The sequence below is a fragment of the Thermobia domestica genome, chromosome 8 (assembly GCF_964235325.1).
Source record: "Thermobia domestica chromosome 8, izTheDome1.hap1.1, whole genome shotgun sequence".
In the NCBI taxonomy this organism is placed as follows: domain Eukaryota; kingdom Metazoa; phylum Arthropoda; class Insecta; order Zygentoma; family Lepismatidae; genus Thermobia; species Thermobia domestica.
In genome coordinates this window covers 157,572,586-157,584,602 of record NC_137461.1, presented here as the reverse complement: position 1 = coordinate 157,584,602, position 12,017 = coordinate 157,572,586, and the positions used below count along the sequence as shown (strand labels likewise).

The following is a 12,017-nucleotide window of genomic DNA, read 5'->3' as shown; positions in this document are numbered from 1 at the left end:
TTTTTTCGCTTATTTGAATAGCCCAAAAAGGTGTAGAAAATCTGAGCTAGTTAAAATGGCATTTTTCGTTGATACAAAAGTAAATAAGCCACTCAAATTTATTCCTTCTCCGTTTTTTTTCTTCTTGGCTTGGTTCAAAATTGAATAGGTCACACAAATTTATCCGTCACTCCGTTTAAGAGTTATTTTCGTTTAAATATTTGACCTTTGGTCTAGATGGTTGGTACTTTTAAGACATGTAGCAGTTGGTGACCTATTACTAAACTTGGAAACTTCACGCCAATATGTCGCTCCATGTACGAGTTATTTACGTTTAAATATTTGACTTTTGACCTCGGTGATCAGTAATTTTGGAACATATAGTGCTGATGACCTATTACTCAATGTGCAAACAGCACCTCAATATATAGTTGAGTTTACGAGTTATTCGGAATTAAATATTTGGCCTTTGATATCGATGTCAGTAGTTTAGGAACATGTAGTACGTGATGACCTATTACTAAATGTGAAAACAACAGCTCAATACGTTACTCCGTTTACGAGTTATCGGGTTTAAATATTCGACCTTTTTCATCAATGGTCAGTGCTTTTGGAACATGCAGTATGCTAGATGAATGCTTGTGTAAGCTCTGCTATGTTACATTGGGGTTGATAAAAGGGAACTAGTACACTCCTCCTATTAGTTCATATTCTCTGCTGCATTAAATAGGGGTTAAAAATAGGTCATACTCTTTTATACATAGGGAGTTGCGAAAATATGTGTTCGTAGTTTCTGTGTAATCTCTGATTGGATTATATGTTCATTGTCTTAAGTAATTTCTGCTATATTAAAATAGGGGGTTGAAAAAAGTGCTCATAAAAGTGAACGAGTATACCCCGATTATTCTCCGTTATGTTAGTAGTCTTTGATATGTTACATAGGAGTGCGTTCGTAGTCAATGTGCTCATACTCTTATGTAATTTATCTGTGTAAAAATAGGGGTGGATAAATAAGTCGAACTCTTTTATTATGTCTGCTACGTGTTCGCAGTCTTATGGAATTTTTGCTATTTACATAGGAGTTGGAAAAATGTGTTTATAATCTTTTCTTATCTCTGCTATATTCGTAGCCTCTGTGTAATATCTGATTGGATTATGTGTTCATTGTATTAAGCAATTTCTTTTATGTTAAAACAGGGATCCAAAAATGTGGTCATAAAAGAAAACGAATACACCCTTTAGATATGGTAATAAAAGAGATCGAGTTTTCGGAATGTTCAGTTTTCCATAGCTGGAAAGTACGCGGGTCATGGACATATAGGCCTTATGTATTCTCTGCTATGTTATATAAGGGGTTGAAAAAGTGCTTATAAAGTAGAACGAATACACCCCTAAACGTGGTCATAAAAGAGAACGGGTACATCCCTAAAATGGGCTCGTAAAAGGGAACGAAAACATCCCTATAACAGAGGACTCAATTTCTCGACTCGTACTTGGGTCGTCTGACATCACGTATCACGCGGCACTGGGGAAGTCGTTCTCTGCTTCAGGCGGGACTGATGAAATGGGTACGAGCTGAGTGGCACAGAACCGTTATTTTTGTACTAGTATGGATATAAGACCATTTTTGGAGGTTTTTTCTCTGAAAGAGTTTCCAGCATTCTCTGAACAGAACTATACACCTTGGTGGACAAGATCTTATTACAAATTTGCTTCTCTTGTCTTTTCAAAACGTCGTATCCATAGTAGCGATGGGTAAATTCCCTTGAAGATATTTTTCGGGGATGTTCCCTGGAAAGATTCACGAAATGGGAATTTTTCCGGGAATTTATGTGCAATCACAAAGAAAATTGCATTCTATTACTATGTTATGATTTAAAGTTAAATTCGTTAAAGTTTTTTTTTATCACAGTATATTATTACAGTTGTCTCCAGAGGATTGTTTAAAATGTATATTCTGAACGGTAGGGCCTTCTATGTTGCTTTATTAAAATTTTATTATATTTAGAGTGTACGCATAAATGTATAAATCTACTTACAATATGTTCTATGAAAGTAAATATGTGGAAAAATGGTATAGTAAGTCAACATACACCGCTAAACAGTTTAAATTTATAAGTACTGTAAGTGAATTTTCTAAACTTCGCTGTACTACTGATACTATAAACATATTAAATTTTGAAATGTTATAAACAAATTGCATTGGGTAAATGCCAGAAGATACATCTCTCACCAATTTATCAACATTTGCGCATACATACTCGTATTTATGTTCAAAATATTTGCAAGATACTGAATTATCTTTATAAATTTTCACGTAACATTGCCACCACGACCTTTCTTCCTACCTGTTTCTCGAAATTTCATACGTTAATTCACGTGTAAGAGAAGTCCGAGTACCTCTTCAGAAATTCGAGTCAGAGACAGGAGACAGACCGACGTTTATTACTAACGATGGTTCGGGGTGTATTAATTGTGCTTTTTCTCTACTTCTACATAATTTCTACATTACTTTACAAGCTGGTTCCTTTTCATCATTTATAAATTACTGCTTTGCTACTTTTTAGTGCAAACAGAAATGTAACTAATTAATCATATGATTAGTTATATAAAGTACAGCCAATGAATTTTATTTTATTAACTTCCAAATTATTTAAAGCCTAGAAATAAATCATAATGAATGAAAATAAAGTAATTAGTCATATGGTTCTTATAATTTGGTAGATAAAACAAAGAAATGGAAATAAATTCCTTCCCGGGAAATTATATGCCAGGAGAGAAAACTATGGAATATTCCCATTATTTATTTTCCTTCCGACCGGGAAGATTCCCACTGCCCATTACTAATCCATAGGTACACCATGTGTCTTGAGACACCCATGTCCCTAGATATTTCAGATATAGTTTTACGGCTTTGTTTCAGGCCTATTATCCTTACTCGTGTAACTATTCCATTTTTTCTTGTTTCAGCCATGACACCAAGTATACGCCGTGCAGTGTTATTCCATCAAACGAATTTTCGCAGGTCAGCTTTCAGTGCTCCTTGGTATGATAACTAAATTTACACTCACAGTGTGCACTCACTTCACAATTTTATTAAGCTTAATATAGCAATTCAACTGGCAAAATGAATATAATAGTTATTCCCGTTCATTTAACTTGAGGGGATGGCACAGAAAGGTATAACAACAATACATAAAAAAAGATAACAACAACAACAACTTAAAACAACAATGCTATTATAAACAGTCTCATATTTTAAAAGTATTACAAAGCTCACGTCAAGTTCATTCATGGTTAGCAGTTAGAGTACGCGTTTTTGGCGTGGAAAACTTGGGTTTGATTCCCGGCGGGAGTTCATGTAGTTGGATTCCGCGTTAATTAGTAGGTCCACGTCTCTTATAGCCTCGCTACTGAACGGGACGTCAAATTGAAACTCAAAACTCATTTCGTATATTAGTGGTTGAGTGTATTATTGACGACTACAAAATGGCGTTCTTTCGTTCGAACCGCCAGACACCGAATCGAATACATATTAAATTTCTTGTCAAAACAGAACCACAATTGGAAAGAAAACAGTAATTTGGACGCAACCAAGTCCTTTGTACCTTTTGGTTTAATTCAGACCATTCGGACCATTTCCTAAAGATAATATACTTTACAAATGTAAGTATTAATGATGGTGTTATTAAAATAATTTATGTTTGAAGAAATAGAACACATCACTCATAAGAAATATTCTGGACTATTTTCTGCAAGCTCTGGTATCCAGACTACATGGATACTAAACTTTCATACTGTATCTTTTCTCTTCCCACTTGGAAAACAAAACATTTGGCCATTATCATACAACACTTTTCGTAAAAATGATCCAGAAGGATTACGTGATCAGTTTTAAATGTAAATGATTGAAATGTTTATTTTTCATTAATTGTACTTCTTCCTGACAAAAATTAAAAACAAATATATATGTAGATGAGACTGAGATTCGAACCCTAGATTCCTCCAAGAACTCCTTACAGTCGAGTATATGATATCCTTTGAATTAGTGATCCACAAACGAATTTCTGTTATATGCTTAAAATATAGACTTGTTATACCTTTGTTTTTGTAAACCTAGGTGAGAAAGTTACGGATATATTAAATATAATTAAATTACAAAATGCCCGCAGATTATGTGAACGGGGCTGGGATCCACCCGTTCTTGTTCACCGGAAGTCGATGGAAAAAAACTCGGTGAACCAGTGAGAAGCATTGAAAATAATATAATATTCTAGATAAAAAACTACAAGAATTATCTCTTCGTCTATAAGATTTTAGTTTGTGAATTTCCTTATCGCTTCAGAAAGTAAATGTATAATTTTAATATTCATTTTTAACTTCGATGTTATCTTGCTCATAAGCCTGGGGTGTTCAAGGACCTGCATAGATTCACTCAAGGGATGCACCCTCCTTACGACGTCATTATAATATATATATATATATAATGTGTGTGTGTGTGTTTCAAAACAACACCGACAACGTTTGGCAGGTGATTCCTGACACCAAAATAAGACGAAAAGTATAGACAAATCTGGGTGCACAAATGCTTCCATTCCTGCCGAAAACATGAAAATATGGTATTTAAAGGCCCATAGCTCCAAAACTATGAGACCTACCGTATAGTGATGGGTAAATTTCCGAGAAAATATTCTCTGGGAATATACCGGGGATTTATGTACGGTCAAAAACATTAATAAATGGAGACTGAAGCCATTATTTCTTATGGATCCAACCTTCATTTATTAATGTTCGTGACTGTGCAAACACAAAGAAAAGCGAATTCTATTACTACATTACGATTCCAAAGGTAAATTCGTTTTTTATTTCCATATATTCTTACTGTTATATAAAGAGGATTCTTCAAAATGTATATTCTGAACGGTATTATGTTGTTTTCTTAATATTTTATTATATTTAGAGGGTACGCATAAATGCATATTTACCTAAAATATGTTGTATGCAAGTAAATATGTGAAGAAAGGTATAGTAAGTCCACGTAGTTTTACACCGCTAAACACTTCAAATTCAATGTAAGTGGTTTTTCTAAACTTGATTCTACTATTGATATTATAAACATATTAAATTTTTAAACGTTATAAACAAATTAGATTAGGTAACTGTCAGAAGACACATATTTCACCACGTCTTAGAAGACACATTTGCGCATACATATTTATGTTCACAATATTTGCTAGTTTTATAATTTAGCACTTAACATTGCCACACACGACCTTTCTTGCTACCTGTTTCTGGAAATCTCATCAGTTAATTAACATGTAAGAGAAGTCCGAAGACCTATTCAGAAATTTGAGTCAGAGACAGGAGACAGACCGACGGGGCGGAGTGCATTGATATTACTTCATCTCTATTTCTGCATAAATTCTACATTACTTTACAAACTGGCTCCTTCCCTTCATTTGTAAATTACTGCTTTGAAACTTTCTAGTGCAAATGGAAATGGAACTTAAATATCATATTATTAGTTATGTAAAGTACTATCAAAGAATTTTATCTTTTTAATCTTTAAATTATTTAAAACCTAGAAGTAAATAATAATAAATGAAAATAAAATAATTAGACACATAGTTCTTATAAATTGGAAGATAAGGTAAAGAAATGGAAATAAATTTCTTTCCGGGAATTTATATGCCAACAGAGAAACCCGGGAATATTCCCATTTTTTATTTTCCTTCTCACCGGGAATATACCCACTGCCCATCACTACTACCGTAGTCGGGTCAAGACTTTACTTAGGAACTAATATGTGCTCTATCTAAAAAATACATGTTTCAGAATCCTAAGGTACTCACGCAGCAATTTTTGTACAGGCAGTATGGTTACAGGCATAAAATCTGAAGTACTCACTAACTGCTTCTGTAAAAATTGTTGCGGAAGTACTGGAGGATTCTGAAGCATGTATTTTTGGATAGACCACATATTAGTTCCTTTAGTAAAGTTTTGACCTGACTATGGTGGGTCCTATACTTTTGGAGCCATGGACCTTTAAATTCCATTTCTTCACGTTTTGTAAAAATGGCCTCTTCTTAGGCCTATTGTTGTAAAAGAACAACAGCTCTTATTTGTAAAACAATACATAATGATTGCTTCTGGCTGTTGCAATGGCCTGTCGAAGCAGCTTCATAAAAAATCAACATAGTATAACAACAAAAGCTGTTTCTGTTATATGGGAAAAAAGAAGTGGAAAGAGGTGCTTGGGTGTGGTCAATGTAGGGGTCACCGAATTCTACGTGGCCCTAGGCGCCGAAATCTCTAGCTAGGGCGCTGGTCTTTTACCTGCTGTTTGGAACTCGTATTTTATTGCTGAATATTTAAAATATCCTATTACTCTATCGTATTACTTTTTCATCTGCGATAAGTAGGTTACACAATTCCGAGTAAGTAGCGAACTTGTTAGAACCACCCGTTATTTACTTTATTAAATTACAAATAATATTTTAAAAAGCAATTTAAGTATTAAAACGATTTGAATATCTCGAATTTAATTTTGCCATATATATTTTTTTGTAGTTATAAATGGGGTATCAATCAAGGGCGCCGATTTCTCTGCAAATTTCGGGGGGGGGGGCATTCAGATGAAGAAAGCATATATGAGGATTTTAAAGACAAATTGCATTCAAATTATGCCAAATATTATAAATTTACAAATACAATGAGGGGGCTCACATGAGCTTGGGGGGGGAATTGGCCCACCCAGGATCGGCACCCTTGGTGTCAATCTTGCTTCAACTTTTGCATACTCAAAGTTACTCGTTAATAATCAGCGCGGCATAAACATCTTGTAACGTGACACTCAACAGATTTCTACGCCCTTGGTTTTCTTCCATACTTTCCTCGCACAAATCTTACATAATCACACATTTTAACTTTTTTTTCCCTCTTCTTTCTCTGTAACAGCATGTACGTGGTACACTGAAGATGTCTCTTACTTTCTTTTTTACAGCGATAATTTAAATTTATAAGAGACCATAATGAAATGGAAACTATAAATAACATTATAACAACTATAACAAAAAGAAACATAATATATGTATAGAAAAAATAGATTGTTACAATATTTCTCACTAATTTATCAGAAATATATTAATCAATAGCATTCTTTCTACTTATTTGAATGATAATTTCATTTAGACAGAACAATTCTAAGAATTATTAGAAAATGAATATCGAATGATGGTAACAAATTCATTTTAATGCTGTATGCAAAATAATAAAAAGAAGAAAAGTTAAAGACTGGAAGTCAAGAATCTGAAACAGGTGTTCGCTTGAAAGCCCCGCGTCAACTTTTACTTAACAGAGCATGTAAACACTAGTATTCAGAGAATCGCTAGAAGAAAAAATGAAAGTAAACAAACAAATGAGGAACGAAAAAATATTTGACAAATAGAAATGCAATTCACACTTAACCCCTAATGCTAAAACTAATTAAATGTTAAACTCTACGATTAGTAAAGGCCAGATTTAAGCGAGTGTTTCGGTATCAAAACTAGAAAAAATTTCCGGTTGTGCCGACAAAGGTACGTGAGGAAAGTACTCAATTTCAACGGTGTCTGTATTAGATTAACACAGTAGGGAAATTGTTGGTCTTTTTTAACTACATCTTGGAAACTTTGTGTTTCTTAACTTTGCTAAAATCTTCCAACTGTGAAACTAATTTTCAATTTGTTTTGCAGATGGGTTGTTCCTCTGAAGAACCTCACACCTGATGGATGCATAGTAACTATTTTAACTGCTCCCAAGAATCCAGCTGAATGTATACCTGATACTGTATGTAAAAGAATTGCTCTGAACTACGATGTTATATATCGATTGAATATTGTTCACACTGGACATATAATGGTGGTTGATTTGTGTAACTTTACTTTCTCGCATGTCCTAAAACTATCACCTTCGAAACTCAAGAAGTATATGACATGTTTTCTGGTACGTTCACTTTATATATATATATATATATATATATATATATATATATATATATATATATATATATATATATATATATATATATATATATATATATATAATTATTAATATAATTGTTGTAATAAATAGTGGTACAAAGTGCTTACGAATTTAAAACTAACTTTGCACAATTAAACTTTGTGTTGTAATATGAAGAGCATTCTGACATCAGGTATCAACACGACTCATTTTCAAAGTTATGTAATGTTTTCGGGAAACATACTGAACACATAAAAATAAAAATAATGATCGCTCTTTGTCAGTAGGTGCAGGAGTTTCTTAACATACTAGTGATGAAAATATTAGTGGATAATTTAATAGAGGTGATTTACAAAGCTTACAAAGCTTAGTTTCATATATGAAAACGTTTAGTATCTAAGTTTGTGTTCATAAATAACGTATTTGGCGAATACTACTAAAATCTTGCTAATAAAACATTACCATCAAGAGACAGAGAAACAAAGAAAAACTAATAGAATATACCTTGCATTTTACAAAAGCACTATGTAAATAGGAACAAAGTTGATGTAATTCTTAATCGAACAATTAAGTTATTATTTTACATAAGGGTTGGAAAGTACAAAACTCTGAGTTATACAGGACCAAATTTGAATATTACATAAATAATTGAATATGTGTCATATTTCTACAAATGTTAAATTATTTAAAAGTGCATTACGAAAATAATAATAATTACAAAATAAGAAAGTCATGTATGAACATTATCATACAAAATAGAAATGTAACATTAGAAATTGTAATATTTCTTAAATTTAATTGGAAAATTATTTGTATTTTTGTTTGGTATAAATTAATAATCGTTGAACTATTCTATGCACTTAATTGAATTCTGAGTGTACCATTTTGCACGCTGTAGAATTTTCAGTTCTCAAACCTACTTACTGTGTATTATAAACAGGATTCCATTAAGTCCGTATATTAGTTCAACGATTATTCATTTATATCAAACAATAATATAAATAATTTTTCATTAAAATTTAAGAAAGATTACAATTTCTAATCTTATATATCCATTTTGTATGATAATGTTGATACATGACTTTCTCATTTTGTAATATATATATATGGTGTTAATGAAGAATACCAAAAAATGTAAGAGGTGATTCCTCAAATCAAAATAAGAGAAAAAGCTGATATGGACCTATGGCGAAAAGTTACCTATCGCTGTCCAAAATTGGGAAAGAGCTCAGTTTCAACAAGCCTTATTTCTAATTCCAGAAACTGTGGATGGTGGTTCTTATTAGTGTAAAGGAAGTCACACATACACAATCCAAAAGTGCTTATTTAATCAATTTTCAACAAGTGTACATTGTATTCCCTACAGGGTATAATTCTGATAAGCTTTCAGTAGAATTTTCAGATATACCCTGATTTCAAGGAGGTTCCAAAGTAGGCGGGAGGTAAGTCTTAACAACAATGGACATCCAATGCTTCGGAGGGAAGTCGGAAGTGTTAGAAACCGACAGCTCTTTTATTTATTTATTTTTTTGGTTCGGAATAACGCGTTCTGCGATATATTTCGTCAGGGTATATGTCATGTTTTCTTCACTTGTAGGCGTGAAAAGAAACATCGCAGCATGAGTTTTCCCGACTACGAGAGATTGCGCTGCTGACGATGCTTAACACTTTCCACATTGCGCGAAATGATTCGTGTTCACTGCTAATAAGGCATATCATTTGCCTACTTCGGGCTAATTATAAATTCAGACTATATCTCAAAATTCGGTTGATAGCATGTCTGGGAATTTCACCCTGCAGGGAATCTCTCTACAATAATTGAACCTTAATGAAATATGTATATTTGGATTGCGTATGCGTGACTTTCTTTGCGCTGATAATGACCACCATCCACAGTCTCTCGAATTTGAAATAGGGCCTCTTGAAATGTGGCTTTTTTGCGAATTTCCACAGCCTAGGTCTGAAACTATGCAATTTTCCCTACAGGTCCATATGAACTTTCTCTCTTATTTTGTTGTAAGTAATCATCTCATATAGTTTGTCGGTATAGTTCATTAACACCCTGCATATATATGAAACTCTAGAAATAAGAAAGTCCAAAATAAATTACATAAATGCGTGCTAATATTCTTGTCAAATTTCAGGAAGCATGTCCGGAGAGGTACCAAAAGATTTTTTATATTAACGTGACGCCTGTGGTACTGGAATTGATGAATTTGATCCTGAAGTTACTTCCTCCAAAAATTCGAGAGCGGGTAACACTTTAATTTTGCACGTACTCTTTAATTATTCATTAAAGAACATAATCTTACTACCATGTTTCTATTATATGCTACATTGAAAAATAATTTTAATGTGTCCTGAGAAGTATAATATATAGTAGTGTTCATAAGAAGTTCCAACTTCAACAGACACGTGTTTAGAATTTAATTTATTATGGTAAGCACCGATTATCCGAGATAATGTCGGTCTGACTAGCATTGAATGATTGCGGATCGGATTATACAGACATTCTACAAAATGTACCTCTTTGTATAGTATTAAAAGAACTAGGTACAGGGTAATAACTTTACAGGTGTATATTGAATGTTATATAGTTTAGTAGTTTCAATAATTTTTGAAAAGTAAAAAGAAAGTAAACTTATAAAACACAGAAAACTATTAAAGCAAGCAAACTCGTAGTACAGTCTCTTTCAACAATACACAACAAAATAGCCGTGAAGTGTAAAAATTATATTGAGAGCTGTGTAAACGGTTCTGGAGCTATCTATCTATTAAAATGCTACAACAGCAATTAAAAGCACTTTTTTTGTAAAGGTAAGGGATTAGGTTTAAGAAATTTCTTTAATCATCTATTTTTCTTTATATAATCATACTTGGCTTCATATCAAACAGACTAACCCCAGCCATTAGAGGGTTTTGCCCTCTCTTTGGCATAGGTTTCAATACGTATTGGTGTTTCTAATACAGGTACAATAGATGGTCTAAGTGCAATGCAAAAAACAATAAATTGAGAAAAGAAGAAAATTCTACGTAAAATTAGTCTTGAAAACAAAACAATATATAAGGTAGTGCAAGATATCATACTAATAGTGCAAATATACAAATATAATATAATTAAAGGATAAAGTAACAAGGTATACATATATATATTAGCAGATATGATAATATGAAGTGCATTGACGTCACAAACACATTGGGAGCATTAGTTGAGATACATGATGGTTATATCTTCTGTCTCAGGGCGACCAGAGACTGATGTAAGACGTAATGATAGCCAATTTTAGTGATGAGTCAAGAACATGTGCTAAAATGGAAAAATATGAAGTCTATGATCTCTGACGACGTAAATGTCAAATATTGCTGTCTCTGCGGCGTCCAAGTTTGTTGTCTTAACATAGAGTGTGGTGAGTATATTGAGGGGTGAGTGCTGGTATCGAGATGGAGCATCTGTAATAGTATCAAGTCTTAAAGTGTCCAGATAGAGTGGATGAGCATTGGTAATGCGTGACTGAATGTATCTTGTCCGGAGTGTAGCAAGATGATCGAAAATGTCTGGAAAATCTATGTGTTCGTAGGTCATGTAGTTTGGATATGGTAAGCGAATCCGATATATGCCAGACGAATAACATGGCGTTCCATAACTGCTAACTTCTCGTAGAGTTTAGATGAAGCGTGACACCAGGCAATGTCACCAAAGGTGAGAAGAGGTCGGAGAAAAAACTTTTATGTCTTTAGTAAGACATCCGCACTTAGTCTCCAAGTTGTGCCCGTAAGGTGGCGTAGAAGATTTAATCAAATTGATGCTTTTTCCGCGAGTTTATGAAAGTGATGCTTCCAGGTGAGTTTGGTATCTAATACCATACGAAGATACGTAGCGGAGGCGCTTGGTCGAAGAAAATGCCCGTCATCTGATATAGAAAGATTAGCGGGATTTCGGCGTACTTTAGTTCGACGTTTAGGTGGAAAGAAAACAATGGCTTTTGTTTTCTCTGAATTGACAGTTAATTTCCACATCGTGCACTAGATGAGAAAAT

General features: G+C 33.4%; 1 protein-coding gene across 1 annotated transcript in view; it reads left to right on the top strand.

Moving 5' to 3' along the window:
• Positions 1-12,017, top strand: part of LOC145692360 (alpha-tocopherol transfer protein-like) — a 191,745-nt gene that overhangs the window by 82,632 nt on the left and 97,096 nt on the right. The window contains exons 3-4 of the mRNA XM_081767658.1: positions 7,713-7,962; positions 10,125-10,235. Coding sequence (XP_081623784.1) covers positions 7,713-7,962; positions 10,125-10,235 — 361 coding nt within the window. The remainder of the gene's footprint in view (positions 1-7,712; positions 7,963-10,124; positions 10,236-12,017) is intronic.